The 19,960-nt window shown below is 45.1% G+C and overlaps 1 protein-coding gene across 5 annotated transcripts in view; it reads left to right on the top strand.

The window, feature by feature from the left end:
• Positions 1-16,373, top strand: part of SMOC1 (SPARC related modular calcium binding 1) — a 134,841-nt gene extending 118,468 nt beyond the window's left edge. For 2 of the 5 annotated variants that reach the window (XM_037395272.1, XM_037395274.1), the window contains exons 11-13: positions 4,624-4,871; positions 10,911-10,961; positions 12,902-16,373. In XM_037395272.1, coding sequence (XP_037251169.1) covers positions 4,624-4,871; positions 10,911-10,961; positions 12,902-12,918 — 316 coding nt within the window. In that variant the 3' untranslated portion in view covers positions 12,919-16,373. The remainder of the gene's footprint in view (positions 1-4,623; positions 4,872-10,910; positions 10,962-12,901) is intronic. The other 3 variants (XM_037395273.1, XM_037395276.1, XM_037395275.1) reach the window with 3 other exon arrangements.
• Positions 16,374-19,960: the final 3,587 nt, after the last annotated feature.

Raw genomic sequence — 19,960 nt, 5'->3', positions numbered from 1 at the left:
TCGTCAACAGCACCAAGCAAGGTATATACATCGTTGCAAAATATTTTTCAAGTCATAGAAACTTACAACTTTAACTCCTGTAGACATCCTGACCACAAACATACCTTGTGTGTTAGAGGTGGAAGCTGGACTCATTTTTTTTTTTTCTACACTGTTGCTTCTGCTAGCAGCTTCTTGTCCATCGGTGTGCTTTTATCCTGGAATAGCTCCCTCTGCTTTATAGTCTCTGTTTGCAGTCCAGTTAGGTGATGTTAGGCTGGTCTTGCTCCCATGCTTCTGCCTTAGCTGCTATTGTTACTGCATAATGTTTGTATTACAAAAGAATGAGTTTTCCACAGGTCTTCAAACAGGTGGTCACCTGCTGGGTACTTCAGAGATTGCAGTCTTGCTTTCTGTCAAAGCAGTATTTTGTATTAGGATTTTCTGTCACTGGAACAGTACTGTGGGTCCATGCAGCCTGTGCAGTGGAATGCAACTGTTCAGGGAGCAAAGGATCAGCTTTGGTAGGAAGGGACTTCAGTTCACTTAGTAAAATTTAGTGAGGCATATTACACTTTGACAGCAGAGTTCTATGGACCGTAATGTGATTGCACACTGTACATGGTTCTGTATGTGAGTAATGTCTGACATTTTGCTGCTTTTGTATACTTTACCCTATATACCTCCCCTTCTTCCCTGCTTCTTCCCACTGAGTTAACGCCTCCTTTCTTGCAAGGGGCCTCAAGGGCTGGAGAGCATTACAGACTGCATGCAGAGTGCATATTCAAGCTTTCTATTGATATTTTGGCATATTTTTCTCTCTGTGCTCCAGAATTCAGTGCAGCTGCAAAAGTGCATTTCTATGATTTTTCATAGCCTATTTGCTTTCTGCTTGTACCCCAGTTGCACCAGATGATGTGAAGGTGTTCTGTGGAAGTGCATCTTGACTGGAAAATAGTATTGTTGAAAGTAACAGTACCTTAACCCACATATCTCCAAGCAGAAGCCACCTAAAAATAATTCTTTTCCTCTTGTGAGGGAGCTGATGCACATTATATAGGAGGAGGAGCAAAAGCCTACTTAGAGAAGACTATATACTTGATGCCAACAAATTCATAAGGAAGCTGAGAAAGCAGGTTCCCTGTCCCAGGCTGTTAATGACAGACCATGCTTCTCTTCAGTGTTGGACTGTGGGTGGGTTTATGCTGCATAATGGTGCTGAACTTGCTGGTTTATATATGGAAGCAATCCAGCATAGCAGGTTAGATTTGGAAAATCAGCTTGCACAGAGCTCTTTGCTTCCCCAGCAATCATTCTTTAGGACTGATTGTTTTGCCATAGAGTGCTGAAGAGGAACAATTAGGAAGAAAAGTAAGTACAGCTGTAATGTAGTCAACACCAGAAGACTGAGCAGGCTGTCTGCATTTTGGTAATGTCTGTCTTTACTCAGCCTTACAAAACTGCTATAGCACTTCAGTGAGAGAATGGAATTCAGTGGATTTTTGTGTGACTGGTGTTAGAGCAAAATGTAGAGGGCAGCTTTGTTCTCCTTTGTTTTTTCCGATTCCTTTATAGTCTGAATGAGTACAGAGGCAGCCCAACAAATGACGTTTGCATCTGAGGGCTGATTTGTTTCTCTTGCAACAGCAATGGAGAGGTAATAGAGGGAAATACCTCTGCAAAGTCTGTGCTTGCAGGACAGTTAGGGCCCCCAGATTTATTGCAGCTGACGCAGCAGGTATGGTTGCTGTCATGGCACATCGTCAAAGCTAGGTGGCTTAGCAGTGCTGTGAAGTTGCATCAGTTCATGTTTCATGGACAGTGCATAAGTGTCTTGCATGGGCAGCCGTCAGAGTCAAGGTAGTTGGATACAGTATGGTAACCTCAGCCTTCTTCTCTGCATCATGTAATTTTATGAGTCAGGGAGAGATGGCTGCACTGAGATGATGTGGATCCTTCCTGCACTGGGATGCTTGATGATCATCAGAAAGGGCAGGCAGCTAACTCAGAAACTGCAATCCTGCTAAGCCAGCCACCAGGAAGTGGTAGAAACTAAGGAATGGCTGTATCTTCACTCCTCCGACAATCACAGCAGTTAACCTAATTCCCTTTAGCTCCATTAGCATGCTGCAGTTCTCAGCATGAGCTCTCAGCATGTTTGGAATGGCAAAGATTGATGTATCACCACCTCATGAGTCAATGTATTTGTATTAGCCTGTGGATTTCCCTGATTTTCTTTATGGAATTGCTGGAAAGAGCTATATTGCCTCTCTTGGTAACTCATGAGAGCTCCTTCTCGGTGTGCCTCTGTAAAATGGCACTTTTAACTCCTGCTTTCTGAGTGCCTCTTCAGCAGGTAGAGAGAAGCTTGTTTTCCTGTTGTCTTTCTGCTGTTGGTTCTGAGATGCTCTGCTATTTTCTCCGTTTCTGCCTCTCCAGTTGTGGGCCTTTAGGAAACAAAGGGCAGGCCAAGGTGTGGACAAGGGGAATCTCACATGCAAAAGCTCAGGTTTTATTGCTTTATCTCAGCAAAAGCAGAATATTGTCCCTTCTAATACAGAACTTCCCTGTGGCTCTTGGAAACATGCTACTCTTCCAATTACAGCCAGATCATTTCCGAAAGGGAGAGAGGCCAATGGCTGTGTTCGTAAATGCCATAAAAACAAGCCACAGGATGTGTTTTTATTCTCTCATGTCATCCTGGTCTTTGCATAATTTCAAGGCTGTAAAAAGTCTGGGCACTCCTTTAGCTTCCTGCAATTTCTGCTTGTCCATAGGTGGCTCCAGGGGCTTGCCTTGTGTTTTGGCTCCCAAAACTAAGCCAGACTTACTCCTAACCTCTTCTTTCTCCCCAACAACGTTTATCCCACTGTACATTGACCAGATGCTGTGACTGAACACCAGGCTGCTTCCCAACTAAGAACTAAATGATGGAGCTAGTTTCAAGTAAGACCTTGGGAAAAATGTTGTGCAGTTTATTTGCATCTCCCTACCATGTGTGTTTACTTGCTGTGAGGATCCAGATGCCTCTGGATAGGAACTACCTTTCTAAATTGTATCCTTTGTATACATTGTGTGTTAAAGCTATGAGAGAAGGTTAATGGGGATCTCTGTTCTCCACCTAAGCTCCAGTGCTTGCTTTCGGCATGTTTCAGACTCCTTCACTAGTAATGTAAATTACCATGGCGATAGGGTGGGGGCTTTATTTTTCAGGCTCTGTAGCTTCATTTTAGAGGCAAAACTGGTTCTATCAGAAGGTCAAAAGAATTTTCTGTAGTTCCCAACAAAGAAATTTTCAGTGACGATTTAACTATATATCCTACAAGTTTCTGAAACAAGGTTGGTGAGTCTTAAAGTGCATTTTATAAGGTACCTGGGCTTATATTTCCTCATCAGCTAGAATGCCCCAAACTCACACCAGAATTGGGCTGCTTGCAGCATGCAACTGTCTCTCTCTCCTTGCTGGGGAAGAAATGTAGGCAGCTGGAGATGTCTGCTGGAATAAGTCAGAGCAGCCAGTGCCAGTGTAGCATGTCTGACTACCTATCCACTAATCTCCATGCACTGAAACGCTTTATTCTTGGGAGGAAAAAGGCTCAAGTCTCAGCCTCATTTCAGCATCATTTCAGCTTTCTCTGTTGGCACACTCATCACATGAAGAAAAGACGAACTAACTAAGTGCAATTTTTAAACAATTCTTCTTTAGAAGGAATTTCCTCCTTGGTTCTCAGTATTGCTGAGGAATAACCCCTTTACCGCTGCTGCAGAGCACCAGACACCGTTTAAATGGTGTGACATAACAGTGCCTGTTCAGTGATGACTTGGCATTTGAATGGCAGCATTCTCTGTTCATGGATCTTCAGCTGTTGCTTTTCCTCCTCCTCCTCTTCTCCTCCTCTCTGATACTGTTTGTTGTTGTCCACAGAAAGAATATGTGAGCCAAATATCGTCAAAGTTCAAATATCACAATGAGTAAGAAATGGAACAAACTGAAGTTGCCAGTTCTGTAGTATTGCTTTTAATGGAATTGCAGTGCTTGTCTGCTGTGGAATTCTTGTGTGTATATCATCCCTGTGAAAAAGCATTAAATATGATGAAAATACAGCACAGGAGTTCAGATCGTAAAAATAGATACAGCAAGAACGTTGCATCTTGCCAAGGACATTTTCAAATAACAAATGTGTCTTGCATTAAATGAATTTGTTCCCTTTCTGAAGTCTAGATGTTGCTATCAGAAGTTACCATGGCAGCTGACACTCACAGCTCTCCTGCTAGTAACTTGAATGGGAGTCCAAGGGTCAAAAGGACCATGGAGATTGCCTCTTGCCCTCTGAAGGGGATCCTTCTGGGACTGGGCAGAGTTTCAGCAACTGGTGTGAGGAGAACCAGAGCTACTGAGGGTATCAGTCCCCAGCAATCTCTTGGCACCACTTGTTAATGGTAAAGGACATTTTTAGAAGAAGTTCATCTCTCTCAAAAGAGACTAGCTAAAAGGAAGAGATTGTTAGACCTGTGTATTTTACCTGCTTTAAATATGGCATGGCATGGTTTTGACTCGGTCAGGAGCTCTGGCTTCTCAGAAAGTTCCTGACAGTGTTGATGAGAGCACCCACTTGTTGGGGGCCTGTGCTTCCTCTGTTCCAGGTTCTCTGAGCCAGACCCCAGCCACACACTGGAGGAGCGAGTGGTACACTGGTACTTCAGCCAGCTGGACAACAACAGCAGCAATGACATTAACAAGCGGGAGCTGAAGCCTTTCAAGCGTTACGTAAAGAAGAAAGCCAAGCCCAAGAAATGTGCCCGACGTTTCACTGACTACTGTGACCTCAACAAGGACAAGTCGATCTCGCTTCAGGAGCTGAAAGGGTGCTTGGGAGTCAGCAAGGAAGGAGGTGAGTACCTTTCCTTCCCTGATGCATGAGAATAAAAGACTGACAGGGAGTTTAGTTACAGCAAACTCGGGAATCTGTTTCTCCCAGGTGATTCAAAAGGGCCACAGTTTGTCTGAGAAAATGAGTGGGATTAATACTCTGCCATGCAAATGTAGTTTGTTATGGCGCTGTCTTACATCCCCTATCATGGACCTTTGTGCTAAGCACTATACAGAAACAGAGCAAAAAGATGAGCCTTGCCCAGAACTCTGCTTGTACTGTAGAAGTTCTTGGAAACTGTAGTTCAGGTCCCTTCTGAGTAATACACTGCGAACAATATTCTGTTGTCTCAGTCATGTAGGCTGGATGATATATGAGCCAGCACAAACCCAGTCCTTCTCTAGAGACCCTGTTGACTAACAGAAATAATATTTATTTTCATTGCTATATCCAGCGTGAAGGAAAGTGGATGATGCAGAAGGCACAACTCAGAAAGACAGTGCAGGGCTGTACTGTTGCCCTTCTTCAGAGTTAAATTACACTTTAAAACTGGGGGAGAAGTAGGGCATATGAAGAATGTATTTTGCTTTGTTTAGTGCCTGAGCAACCAACCCACCTTCCTTCTTTTTCTTCCTCTTTCATCTTCACCTCATCTTCTGTTGGGACCTCAACCAAACTGATATTTTTGGAAATTTTATGAATTGAAACTGTTCAACCCAAATTCAATAATTATCAGTCATTCTTGACTGTGGGCAGACTTGCTTGGCAGGAGAAGGCAAAGAGGGACATTCCAGGGGGCTAATTTCCTGTGCAGGTGTTTTGGCTGTGCGGGCAGCTCTTGTTATAACCATCATGCCAGTTGGGAAGGGTGAGTAGCTTTCTTTCTCCAGGCTTAACCTTTCCTTAGTTCTTTCCTCAAGTTTAGCATGAAGAGGAAAGGGGTCAGTACATTTGACTGTTGGGAAGTTGCCTTTTCTTGGTGCTTTACAAACATCTCAGTTATCATAACAAGCCTGTTGCATTACTCGTTCAGCTGTGAGAAGCATTCAGCTTCCCTTGCTCAATGGAAGTTTTTTTCTTAGTCATCAGAACCTTACTGAGGAATGACTTACCAAAATAGCAACCCTGTTCCTTAATTTTATTACCTTCCCAATAAGATGAACATGCCAAATGAGTTTTATTGCTATTTGGCCTGGAATAAGACTCTCCAGAATCTGCTGCCTTGGCCAACTGACTATTCAAAACATAGTTTATGGAAGAGGGGGGGAAAAAAGGAGAGAAGGAAGAAAACGTGAATCTTTGAGCCTGTGTGAAGGAGAAAGAAAGCAGTGAGACATTCTTGTGAGTGCCTGATTGGGCAACGATCTACTGAGAACACAGCCTTGACCTTTTACAGTTTCTTCCATGGACAAGATTGTGAGCAAAAAGGGGCTTTGACCTTGTTTCATCATACAGCTCTACATACCTACCAAAGGCCTGATAGGCCTTGAGGATCAAAGATAAATGGATAAGTTATGTGGAAGGAGGACCAAGGGGGGCTAAAGGATGGTAAGGGCTAAAAAGCAGCAGAAGGGGCAGCGCAGGGAGCAGGTACTAACTGTAGGAAAGAACTGAGGGAGAATACTCTAGAGGTGCAGTAAGCAAGTTTGTGGTGGATCTTTTTTAAGAAGTCATGAATTTGTGATGTGGTAGATTACGTTTGCTCTGCTTTCTACTCACAAGAACTTCTAAATTAAGAAATAAGCGGTAGCTTACCCCTCCTCCAACTTTCCCTTATCCTGATCATAGGTACATGCAGTCAATGAACTAGTCCATGCGTCGCTCTCTGTTTCTTTGTCTGTACCATGGCTTCCAAACATCTGCTAGGGTTGAGGTCACTGTGGGTCCAAGCCAAGAGCTAGTTGGGAACCTTTTTGATGATGTAGTTTCAGTTGTAAACTGCCAGTCAGATGAAACCAAAACTTTTCAATGGAAATGTTTCTGTTTCAACAAAAGCTTTGTTGGAAAGGTTTTTCTGGTCTGGATTGATGAGGAAGGGTTGGACTTCATTACAAATGAACTTGTCTCAGATGTTCCAAATCCTGCTTGGGTATCCATCAGCATAAGGACTAAAAGGAAGTGGGTTATCATTCCAGGGGAGTGTGCCTTCTGTTAGGCAAACTGAACACCTGTCATTATTTTGAAAATAAAACCTAATACAAATCCTATAGAGTTTGGGATGCTGAGGGAAACAAATGCTAAGGCTTCTGCATTTTTGTCATTGTTTTGCTTTTGGGTTGGTTTTTTATTATTTTTGTGTGTTTGTGTGTGGCTGGTTCTATCCAAACATAGAAATAGTGTTGCTTGAAGGAAGCACAGGGCACAGATAAATCAGCAGTGTTATATGCCTCTTGGGCACTAGATAGTCTAAATAAATAAGATTTATGTGGGAGGATTCAGCTGGGATATTCATAAGGACAAACCTGAATCTGAGTTCTTTCCAGCTTAGGATCAAATCTGTCTGAGATGCATAGTTCTGTCTGTCTTTCCCTCCTCAACAGGCTTGCGATGCCTGTGATAACCTAATATGCGGTGCTGCCAGCCAGTGGTTCTTCGGTGAGGAAAATAGCTGTCCAGTCTGCCAGCAACCCTTCCACTTTTCCCTCCATATGATGACCCAGAAAGTTGCTGGGAAATCTGCTAGGTCTGGTGGCCACTTTGCACAACTCTTGCCCCTCTGCTTAAACCAGATGTGTTTCTGTCAGGGGCAGCTTGAATGGAAAAATGCTATTCCTGGATCTCAAGGTGGAGCAGCCACATAGAGCCAGCCTCTGAGGGCTTGCAGGAGCTTGCAAATGGTTTCTTAAACTGGGACAGAACAGGCAGGAAGGGCCTGTAGTTTGGAGTATGCCAGAAACAGTCTTTGCCATCATTTGGTCTAGGATTGTGTGTTTGAGGAATTGTGGAAGGAAAACAGGCTGATTTACAGCCTGTTAAAAGTTAGCATTCGTCAGTGCAGTCTGCACAGCCTGAGTTAAGGGGGGAACCATCTGTGATCGAAGAACTAATTTAGCGCTCTGCATTAGTCAGAAGGCAGGGTCCTTGAGAGGAGATAGACATGCATAGTGAAGCTTTGCTGGAAAGTTACTGGACCGAAGATTAATTGGGGTACAGAGAAGAGAACTGCAGAGCTGAGCGAGGCTTATACTAGTTGTTCTGGCTGCAAAATGCTGGAGTTGAGTTTTACCTCTATATTCTTCCAAATTCAGAAGACGAAGTCAGCATTTTGTGCCTGCCCAGAGAGGAGCTAAGGGATTAAGCAGAGAAGAAATGTCCCTTTGCCAGCTTACGGGAAGTTTCCTTCTGTCTGTTCAGATCCCGTGATTGCTTTGCCATCCAAGAGCTTGCCAGATGGTAGGTGTTGGGCGTGCTTCACAGGCCATGAGCGCTTCTGGGGTGGAACCCAGCCACTGTCTGTGCCAACAGCCAGCTACCGAGAGGACAGTCCGAGAAACAGGATCAAAATGTCTTAATTAAAAAGTGTGTGTGTGTAATTAAACAGCATGTCACTTTCTACTGGAGCTGAGCAAATATATCAGAAAGAAGGGAAAATAATGGACAAACTAAACAGCCGATTCAATTCTGTGATGTTTGGGACCCTTATTGGTATCACAGAAGTAACTGATTCTCTGCGTGCTTGGGAGGCTTCTGGGAATGAGGATGCTTTATATCAATGCTGTGCAAGCAGCTGTGTGGGAGCAGGTATCAAGGAGCAGTCATCTGGGAAAGGCCTCTGGACTGATGAGGGTAGGAAGCTGACAACAGTCTGAGAGGCTATGTGAAAACTGTAACCATGTAACAACTGAAGAAAAACGAAATTCAGAGTACATCTAGTTACAATTGGATTAGAATGTAAACGAGTACTGCTGGCGCAGTGCTTGTTTTTCTTTGCCTTGTTCAGATATTCCCCTTTGGAGCTCAGTAGAGGAGCTGTAGTTTGACAGCTTTAATCTTGAGGAAAGTTACTGATGGTTAGTATGAATCAGGACATCTGTATTGTGTTGAGAACACAAGATAAGGTTTGTGGTAGCATGTTCCTCCCCTGTCAAAGGTGAGAACTTTGCCACATAAGTCTGAAAGATCATTTTTGCCTATAAAAAGCTGCTGGGGTTTCCTTGGGGCTTTTCCTTTTGAAAGACACCTGGCCTAATCCAGTGTGGCTAGACTTGTTACCCAAAACAGCGTACTTGTAAGGCTGAGCAAATACTCTGCATTATGAAACTTACTGAATAATGGGATATTACCCTATAATACCCAGGTATATGTTAGTAACTCACTGTCACCATCTGCCATATTTCTTCCTCTCTTTCATGTCAACTTTGTGCTCAGTGAAGTGTTGTTTTGGCAGGGGTTTGTCTTCTGTAGGTATATGTGGCTGGCCTGTGTTTATACTAAAGGCAGCCAGCTGAAGGTAATACTCTCTACCTTTGGGGTGACAGGTGGTGAGCTTCAAGGTAGTTTCCCAGCATGGATGTATGGGAAGCACAGAGCCCTGCCAGGCTGCTGGAAAGGCATGCCCTGCCCAGCCTAGAGCATCCCTGCCATTTCAGAGGTGCTCTCTGCCTTTTGTATCACCTTACCTGGAGCTCCCTGCCTCTTTCCAAAGACAGACAGGTCTCATTCCCAGCAATGCACTGTAGGCTTCACTGCACTGGGTGCAAGAGGGGTTTTTTTCAGCTGCCTTCTGGCTTATCCCGGCTGTGCGCTCAGCTTCCATGGCTCCAGCTGGCCAGAGGATGCCGTGGCTCGTAAAGGCCCCGGCTTTTTATTGCCACCCCCCAGGAGAGTGCCAATTAGCTGTGGAGGAATCTGCCTCTTGGCAACGGAGCTCTGCTTTTTATACACGGGTGTAGAAATAACTGAACAACGGTTCCTCTGATCTTGCCAGGGCAGATGGCCGATACGAGGCTGGCGTTTGGGAGCCTTGAAATAACTTACCATGTTTATACCGTTTCTCTTATTAATGATCTCTAAAGCCACCGGGTTGTGCTTTGTGACCCATTTCAAACTCACCACTACCACCTTTCTTCCCCCTTCTATTTTCCTGCCCATGGGTTCTGCTTCTGTCCTGCAGCCCAGCCTTCTGTCCTCCGGGGCTTCCCCAGTCTCACCCCTGCTCTCTGAGCTCATCTTGCTCCTGCACAGAGCAAAGCGTGCTTTAGCTGCAGGTGTGCAAAGTACTTGAAGCACAAAGCAAGCTGTGCAATTGGGTCAGATGCATGCACAAATCAAAGATAAGTCGTAGGCTGGGCTGGAATGGAGGCTGTGGCAACGGGTTTACTGCTTCTGGCTGGGAGCAGGAGTTCCCATTTCCAGCTAATCCCTCATCTGAAATCAGACCAAGCAGCTAGCAGGAAATGTGACATACTTTCGAGGGCTTCTGTAATCCCTGAGCTGTCTGGATCCAGTGCATGGTAGGAACAGGTTTATTGTTGAGGTGAGAGCCCTTGTCATGAGCTCCATCTGGTGTAGGGTGCGTGTGCCTGTGTCTAATGATGCAGTCACAGCTCCGCAATCTGTCCCTGCCCTTCTGCCAGGTAAAAATTCAGGTCTTTGATTTTAGGTACCCGTTTGATTGGTCCAAGCTAAAGATTTAGTAAACTTGAGCTACCTGTATTGCCTACATCTTCACTCTTTCCTGGCTGCCCCCTTTCTACATGACATTATTTCACTTGCTGTTAGCAGAAAATGTTTTGGGAAACCTTGTGGCATGACTTGCATCCTTCCTGTCTTCTTCCTTCTTCCACAGTTTAGTTTAACCTTGTAATTGTTGCTTCTTCCCACACCAAACCTCTGGATTTCATGACGTTCCGCTACTACAGCACCAGGTATTTAACATCTTTCATCTCAAGCACATTAATCTGACTCTCGTGTGTGAATCTTAAGGAGTGCTGGCAGGACTTGCTGTGTGCATGCTCAGAGGAGCTCCTTTGAACCTGCCTCCTGGCAGCAGACAGTGGTGAGGCTCCTTTGTCGTGCCACGGCACTTACTGCATTTAACGTGGTTCTTGGATTTTACAGGTAGCCTGAGCAGTTTCCCCAGTGGAAAAAGACAAGGCCTTAACCCTTTCAGTGAGTATTTTGTCAAAATGTTTCCTTTTTTTCTGTGATAGCCATATGTCCCAAAATTCGTTCTCCCCTGCTCTCCTATGTTCACAAATAGCAATATAGAAACACCTGGAAACCAAAGTTGTTCATAAGAGGTTTGAATATAATAACATGCAGCTCTGCTGCATCATCTCAACATCCAGCACTGTGTCTTTAGCTGGGGCAGACATTACATTGTTAAGGAATTAGAATAGGATACATCAGCTATAGGAGGAACACCCTCCTATGCTATTCTCCCTGCTTCTAGCAAGCAATAATATAGGTAATTTGTTACGTTTACATTACATTACTCAATAGACAAGTTCCCGTGAAGACTCTTCTCTGTGGAGGTCTGCTCTCCTCTGTATTTTATGGCAGTGAATCACACCCTTTCATCAGGCATGAAGGACAACTTTTATTTGTTTTGCTTTTAGACCTGCTGCCTCATGGTTTCATTGGGTGCTTCTCATTTTAGACTCTGAGAAACTGAGCAGTTCTCCCCTGTCTATCTTCCTCTTGCCACTCATTGTTCTATAGACCTCCAACATATGTCTGGGTGGACTCCTTTCCATGTTGAAAAGACCTGGGTTATGTATTTGCTTAATGACAGAAGTCTTCCCACACTTCTTGCTATTCTTACCTTTCTGGGTACCTTATCTGGTCCTGATGAGATGGGCTGAACAGAGGACGGAAGATAAAGATCACTAAGCCTTATACCTTGATGTAGTGATGTTTCCTGATGTGTCCTCAGTTCTGACCATGTCTTTGATTTTTGTCTGCTTCTAAAAGCCGAATGGAGGCATTCAAATAATCGTGTACTGTGGCTTCAACCTCTTTTCCTAGTCACTCAGAGTGCTCAGTGTAGGACAGGTCATCCCCGCTCCCCACTTAGGCACTGCATTGCATGTATAGACATTTAAGTCAATCTGCTGTTCTGTGAGCGCCTCTTGCAGAGCTGTACGGTCACTTTCAAATATGACTGTCTGGAATGATTTTGCACTTGACACTATTCACCCCCTGTGGCAGGGCACAACGATTAGCAACAGTCCGAGTGAGGCCTGTCTGGTAACCTTTCTCCTTTCTGAAAACCAAATCCATATTTCTGCCTTCTCTTCCGTATGTTTTCACCTGTAATTAGCCCACAGAGCTGTCGCTCTGATCCCCTAAGGACTTTGATTCTTTAAGAACCTTTGATGAAGGACTTAACAAAAGCTCTCTGAAGAAACAAGCGTGGGTGTGTATCTATCTGAAACACCAGCAGTACCCTTGCACCATCCACTGGGACACTGTTAGCTCAGCAGGGTCCTGGGACCCGCAGCTCCAAGTGTGCTGTGTCTCTGCTGCAGATTCGGTAGCTTTGCAGTGCCTGGTGCAGGCAGGGCTCTAAGGTCTGCTGGGCAGGGAGACGGCTGGATTACGCTGTTGCAGAGGTGGCTTGCCCTTGCCCTGCACGCCTGCCTCCATCGAGGGCTGCTTGCCTTGATGCAAGGGGGGGAAGGCAGTGGCTCATGGGGGAGATGGTGGCAGGGCAGCCTGGCGGCAACGGACTTCTGCATCAGCTGTGGCAGGCGGAAGAGCAGAGGGAGACATGTCAGACCAGTTGTTTCCCCAGACTGCATGCCCATTTCCAAGGAGGAGGGGGGAGAGGAAAGTGGTGGTTTATGTTTAAAAATACGTCAATCCCTAGGGCTCTGTGTGACTCATGCAACGCTTTTTTCAGCAAGGCTGTCTCATTAGCCCCTGGTTGTTTTCAGCCTCACAGCTTACTCTAGGATCTCAGCCTTCTGGGCCCAAAGCTGCAGCAGAGGCTGTACTGTATCTTTATCAGTTAGGTGCCCTTTGGTTTTTAATTTGCCTGTTTTCCTCACTTTTCCTGCTTCTGTTTTGTTTTTTTTTTTTCTTCCTTGCCCACTCCACCCTTTCAGTAGGTCGCCTGGTGTAGCAGTAGAAGTCAGGAAGGAAAGGCAGGAGCCGACCCAAAGGAAAGAAAGATCCAGCGACAGACGGACAGACATCTTGCTGCTTGTGAGCAGTCCTGCAGCATCAGCAACATCCAACACAGCAGAAGTGGCACCCAGAATGTTTGCACTTTTAAATAATTGGGTTTGGGTTTGTTTTTAATTGCTTTTCAATGCCATTACCTAATACTTTGGAGAGTGGGTGGAAGCAAGACCGTGACTTTTTAAAATTGGAACAGCTACTGATGAACGTAAAATTGAGTTCACTGGGACTCAAAGAAAGAGAATTTTATATACTGTATATAAATATATATGTAAATTGTACAGTTGTCTTGTACAGGGGTTGGAGTCACTGTTCTGTTCCTTCCTTTGCTTTTGAAGGCTGTTAGGGTTAGAGGGACACTTTGCTTTTAATGGATTACAGTAATGCATTCATTTCTGCCACCAAACCATTCAGCTGCAAACCTTAACACCCCCCATGCAAAAAAGAAGTATATCAGCATGACTTTACCTGCAGATGTGTACAGAGTGCCCCAGATGCCAGCTGCTCCTTGAAAGCAGTTGTGCCCCTTCTTTTCTTACTGTAAAGCCCTGTGCAACTCACAGGCAGTTGGGCTTTTGAGAGAGCACAGATTTCACCAAAGTATTGGTACACTGCAAAGCTGCTTAAAGCGGGGATAGAAAAGGGTTGGATTAAGGACATATGAGAGTAGTTTCTGCACCTGTTGCAGGTTGGTCAGAAATGAATTGCAAATGCATTACTATTCAGGCTCAGAAGACGTGCTTAGCAAAAATGTGCCATGCCTTGGGAATCTAATGCTATAGGAAGGACATGGGAGCTGTAGGCCTAGTAGAGTCAGCAGAGTAAAGTCTTGCATCTTCCTCTCTGACAAAGTGTCCATCTAATATGTTGTACAACAATAAAAATAGAGAAGCCTGCTAAAAGCAGCATTAGCCTGCCTGTTGCTTTGCTGAGGAGCAAAGAACATATTTGTCAGTGCAGAAAGACACAATCATGCTGCTGGTCCCTAAGAGTCTGGTTTACTTATGTTTCAACACCACGGCTTGGGCTATGCTCACTGGTGAAGGTCTGTCTGCAGTGACTGTTCTTGTCTTTGGTGGCTGCTCTCCTGCACAGTGGTGTGCTGCCTAGCTTAGGGTATCCACCTCACTGTTGTCGGTACCTCCTCTGTTAATCACACTCCAGTGATACAGCGACGGTGAAGGCTTGGACTGGGGCGCCTGGTGTTCTTGGAAGCCACAGTAGCTGTTTCAACCACCAGCAGTTTTTCTGAAGTTGGTTTTTACTTAATCTCAGACACAATTGTAAAGTCAGCAGTAGGGCAGGGACACCCATACCAGCAATCCTAGATTTGGGTGGAGTGTGATGGGACACACACACTGTCTTGCTTTGGGCATTTCCAACCACTGACAGCACTTGCCTGTTCGCAGGAAATGCTCGGAGCAGCGTTCCAGCTCAGACCTGGCGATCCTTGTGCCACTTGTCTCCAGACCAAGAACCCGTAGTCAGAGATGATGACATGCCATGCTAATGTGACACCACACTTGCAATTGCTTGTAACAGCATTGCGTTACAGTAGAGACTGGGCTTGTCCCTTGAGGCTTTGTTGCTTTGGTAAGAGATGCTGCAACACAGCTCCTTCAATCTGTGGCATGTCATCATGACAACAGCCCAAGATACATCACAGCAGGAGTGACCTGATGCAGTCAGTCAGTGCCTTGTTGACAAAATGGGAAGTTTAAAAAAAAAAGAAAAACAAAAATTCCTTCTGTAAATAACTGTTCTAAGAGTAGTAATAACTCTTCCTCTGGGAAGTGGTTTGGAGCCAAATAAAGCATTTGGCATGGTTGAAAACACCTCTGGTAATCTCTGAAGTATACATCACACCACCATAATATAAAGAAATCATTTCTTTAGCAAGAGCAGATCCTACTGCTGCATCTTCCTGGTTTCCCACATACACTGTATGTGCTTTTTTGGCCTGCAAGCTGCCATCTTGATTGCATCTTCTCTTTTTAAATGCCCAGGGCACATCTTTTGTGTGTTGAAATGATTTGGGTTAGAATATAGTTAGAAATGTCCTGGTCACTCATTAATCCTATTGTAGGAATAAAGAATGAATCCAACTGTATAAAAAAAACCCCAACACCTTCTCTTTTTTTAATATGCTAGTTTTAGGAATTAAAAGCTCTGGCTGCTGAGTTGATGTTTGGTTTGGGGTTTTTGTTTTGTTTAAATGTATGGCTGCATCCAGCAAAAACAGCCAGTTGGATGCCTATAGGAGTTCTGTCAGCCAGCCACTGGAGCTAGGCAATGCCCAAGATTGTGGGGGTAGTGCAGAACTGCTAAAGTCACAGCATCTTTTCTTCTGGAAAGGTCAGTAAACCAGCCAGCCAACACTCCTGCCTGTCACATAAATCCTTCTGCAGACCTCCTTTTTCTCATCCTTGTGTCCTTCCCCTCCAAAAGGCCTGCATTCACACGTAGTTTGCAATTAAAATTGCATCAGTTCTTCAAGGAAGCCAAACAAAGGGTGGCTGTTGATGTTAACTTTGGTATTGGTTGGTGTTCACCTTCAGTGCTAGAGCTGACTATGGATGGATTGGGGTCTAAGCATTATATTGCTTTCTCCTTTACTTCCACAAGACAAGTCCAAATCCCCTTATCCTGATTTGCTGGGTTTGCACAGGCCTCTGAGCAGCTTGTGGCAACAGTTGTACATCAGCATGCACGACCCAACCAGCACAATCGTGTAACGGCTGGATAGGGGTTAGGTTAATTGTTCTGGGTTTGTGTGTTGGAGAATCATGCAGCTAGTACTGGTCCCGATTCATATAACCCATTCTATGAGCTGTCCAAACAGTCTACTCATCAGAAGAGAGCCGTGCTTCAGCTCCCCTCTTCCCTTGTTGCTTTTATTGCTAGATAACTGGCTAGTCCACCTGGCTGCTAGGCCAAATGTCCTTATCTGGTGGTGGTAAGCATTCTTCTGCTCTGCCTTGCATCAGTAGCATCCTACTGAAGCTGGGGCATGGGGAGTGTCAGCATTGTGCCTGGAAGCAGACCCTGGGCATGCCTCTCCTCATTCTTCAAATCCTCCTGGGCCACTCCAGCTCTACTTTGAATGACAGCTGAAAACAGCTGGGACAGAGAAGAGAGCCAGGGCTCCACAGTGCAAGTTATCTGCTCTTCCTGCCAGAAGCAAAAATCTTTCCTTTTTTGCTGATCCTCCAAGGGCATAGTGTGTTGAAGGGAACTGCGTTATGGTGGGATTCATCTGTGTGAAAGCACTGCTTTCCATGGCCTGAGTTAATGCTGAACTTACCCTGCCTCAGCACATTTCTGCCTGTGGCATTGTTCGTTAGACTGAAAGGCATCTGTTTGATTTTGGTTTTGTAATAAAATAGTTAACTTTTGCTCCAGTGTCTTGTGGTGTTTTTTTGTTGAATGTTGATTTCCAGAACTTACTCTCTTCCACATAGTATTCTGTTAGCTATGCAGCGCCGTAGGAGAGGGAAGGGGACTCTCCTGCTTGCAGAGTCACACGTCAGTCTCCAGTTGGGATCGGCAGTCCCTGGATGTTTCTTTCCTGTGTGTAATCCTACAGGCTGAATTAAAATATGCCCCAGAGTGCTTCTCTGTGGTTTTATGACAGCTGCCCGAATCTGCCCAGGCTGCTCAGAAAGGCTGTGTAACTTAGCAGGGGAGTAGAGGCGACTACAGAAGGTGGGACCCACAGCCAAGTGGGATCTCATAGCAGTCTCCCTAAACCAGGGATAGAAGACAGGCACTGCACCTCACACCCCCTCACCCCCTTTCACATGGCAGCCTTCATACTTCTGCAAGTCAGGCCTTGCTACATGGGAGCCTGAAATAATATCTTCTAGCTATCGTCCAAACCCTTTTAATCCTCAGAGATGACAAGTAACAAGCTATGCTGGGAAGCTGCTGCTATTGCAAAACATGCTTTCTCCTAGGCTACAGGGAGGTGGTGCTCATCAGAGGCCACACACCGTTCCAGTCAAGCAGATATGACCAGTTCTCTCATCACTATGTCATTTCACTCAATCACATGTAAATCTCTTGCAATTAATAAGGAGCCAGCTCATTTATTGTACAACAAAGGGGAGGCAATTGCAGTCCCAAAGGGAGGTTTTCTGCTTCTATAGTAGTCACAGGCTGGATTGTTTGTAGATGGGCAGAGCGGTCTGCTAAGGCTGTTGTCTTTAGATGCAAGCTCAGTGATGAAAGGAGAAAACGCAGGGACAAGTGACAGCCAATGTGGATTTGTCAAGAGTAAACTGGCAAACTGAGCTAATTTCCTTGTATTACCAAGGTAACCAGTTTTGGGGCTGAGGGAGAAGCAGTAGCTGTCATCTCTGGAGTTCTGCAAGACTTAATTAAAAATAGGAGAATAATATTTTTTTACAAAATTAGCAATTCTTTGGCCAAGCTTCCTGTTTCTGGGGTCAACATGAGGTACTGTGGGAGGCCTTCACCCTTCCCTGGCAGGGCAGTCATTCTGTAAGCAAGTCAGAAGAACTACAAAGAGCTTGCTTCTGCCTCTGCTTCCAACAGTGATCAGTGATACTGCCAGAAGACTTGTCCTCCTCCCCCACCTTCTTCCCTTTATCTTTGACATAACTAACAAAATCCCCATGCAGAATGCCAGCCTTCTGACTTCCCAGCAGCCAGCCTTTACAAGCCATTTCAGGCAAAATAAGTTGGCAGCCCTCCAGAAGCTGATGTTAAATTGGACAGCGGGATCTGCAGAAGCAGTGCTCCTTAGGTTGGGAAACACCTTAAAAACAAAGTGGGTTAAAAAACCACCAGTTCAGGAACTAGGAGTATAACGACAAGTTTTTTGTACAGAGTGTTTACCAGAAAATCTGGGGCTGGCTGCTTTGGGAAGCAAGGATGTTTACCACCACCCTGTATTCGAGGGCCTGCTTACTGATTTTCATGGTTCTGTTTTTCAAAGGTGCCTTGCCTGTGCACACCAGGAGGTGTCTAGCTGTCATTCAGGAGGCACCACCAGCTCTGTGCTATGTGTTTTAGCACAAACCTATATTCTCCACCTCCTGCAAAAGCATAAATGAACATTTATTCCACATTATGTTTTCTTTCAGCATGTTGGGACTGGGCTAAGGGTCTTCTGGCTCTCAGCCCAGGCAGAGGAGCCCTGACCCCACTGTGTACTGAGCCAGGCAGCATCCCCTTGCAGGCCAGGCACTGGCGTGGGTGGCTCTGCTCCCCAGCACGCTGCAGGCAGAGGGGTGCATGGGGTGGACATTGGGTGGTGAGGGAGGCAGCTGGCTGTAGCTCCTGCAGAGGCTGAGGTTTCCACACCTTGCCTCCTCTCTGATGCTAGCAGGAATAGCAGGCCCAGGTCTCCTGCATGCAATTCACAACTAGGTGGCCCTGGCTTGGAGCTCAGGGTAGCTCCTCGGTGCAAGAGCTGGGAGTCTGGAGTACGCAATTCAGCTCACCTTGCTAGCATAGAAAAATTCATTCCCAGTACAAAACTGATCCTTAACTCAATGCTTTTTGGTATGCGAATGAAGGACTCATTTTGGTGAAATGAGTTCTTCTGTAGCATCTCTGTGCTGTGCTTCAAGCAATTAGAACTGCAGCATTTGACTGTCCCATTATACAGTACAGCACCAAGTACCACTGCTATCTCCCTCAGTCATGATCTCGGCTGGGACTGGTGAATGAATCCCTGCTGACTTCCATGTCAGGAAAAGAGTTGACACAGCATTTGGCTGAAGAGATGAAGCTATTTCTGAAGTGACTTGGATGTTCTCGCTATGAGCTGGCAGGTTGTAGCAGGCAAAGCTGTATGAAGGTGGCTGAAGTTGGATCTGTTCACCTCAGCCCAACGTGAATGTGGGTTTGCATCTCTTGAGCTGTTACGATTTCAAGTGTTCAGATGTCTGCTGCAAACTTTTTTTCCTCAAAATGCAGTTGAATACCTTTATAAAATGAGTTAATCAAAAGTACTTAGATGTCAAAAAATAGAATACCCCTGAATTCATAAAACTGGTGGGCAGGATTTGTGAAAAGATGTCCTAAAGGATAAAACAGATCTGAGAACTGATAAGAGAGTTGGGTCAAAGTCCCAATAAGAAACTATCCTGCTCCAAAGAAAATGAAACAAGCATTAGTAGAGACCAAGAAAGGGCATCAGGAGCTCTTCAACATCCTGAAGCACAAAAAGGAAAAATATGAAACATGGGACGGGTGTTGGAGCGTTGTAGAGCATGTGAGCTTCCAAGGGGACTTAAGGACAACATGACCTAACTAGAGACGAGGAAAAATCTAGGGAATTATAGAACTGATGTGCTAATAGTTCTATGTGAAAGAGCGAGCTACTGACTGGTTATTCTCTAATCCCCTGGACAGATTTATAAATCTGTAAAAAGATGGCTGGAATGGGTTTGTTGATGTTTTGCTGAGGACAAATCGTATCAAACTAATTTGATTCCATTCTTTGACAGGGTAACTAGCTTCATGGCTAGGGGGGGTCAGCACTAGATGTGATATGTCTTGACTTTGGTAAGGCTTCTGGCACTGTCCCAGAAGACATTCTTGTAAGTGAGCTGAGGAAATGCAACCTATTTAGACTCACAATACACCGAGTTCCATGTCAAAGTCAGAGAACTTTCTGGGGAAATCTTTCTAGTGGCCATCCAGGGTCCAGGTCTATTCAGCATTTTCATCAGCAGCTTTAGGAAACTGCTTTACTACAAAATTTCCTGATCACAGGGAAGGGCTGGGCTGTGAGCACCTGTGAAGGGTAGGACTGGAATGCTTGACAGATTGAAGAAATGGTCCAAACCAACAGGATGAGTTTCAGCAGAGAAGCATGTGGTGACTGGCCATGAGGCAGCTGGGTGAATGTACAAACACAAAGCAAGACCCAGCAGAAAAGACTTCTTGGAAGGTGGAACAGGAGAAAGTGGAGAAGGGCTGAACGACATACAAAATGCTCTTACAACAAG

This window comes from Falco rusticolus, chromosome 7 (genome assembly GCF_015220075.1).
Source record: "Falco rusticolus isolate bFalRus1 chromosome 7, bFalRus1.pri, whole genome shotgun sequence".
NCBI classification, from domain to species: Eukaryota; Metazoa; Chordata; class Aves; order Falconiformes; family Falconidae; genus Falco; species Falco rusticolus.
The sequence above is the reverse complement of the archived record's forward strand: the minus strand, read 5'-3'. Positions and strand labels throughout refer to the sequence as shown.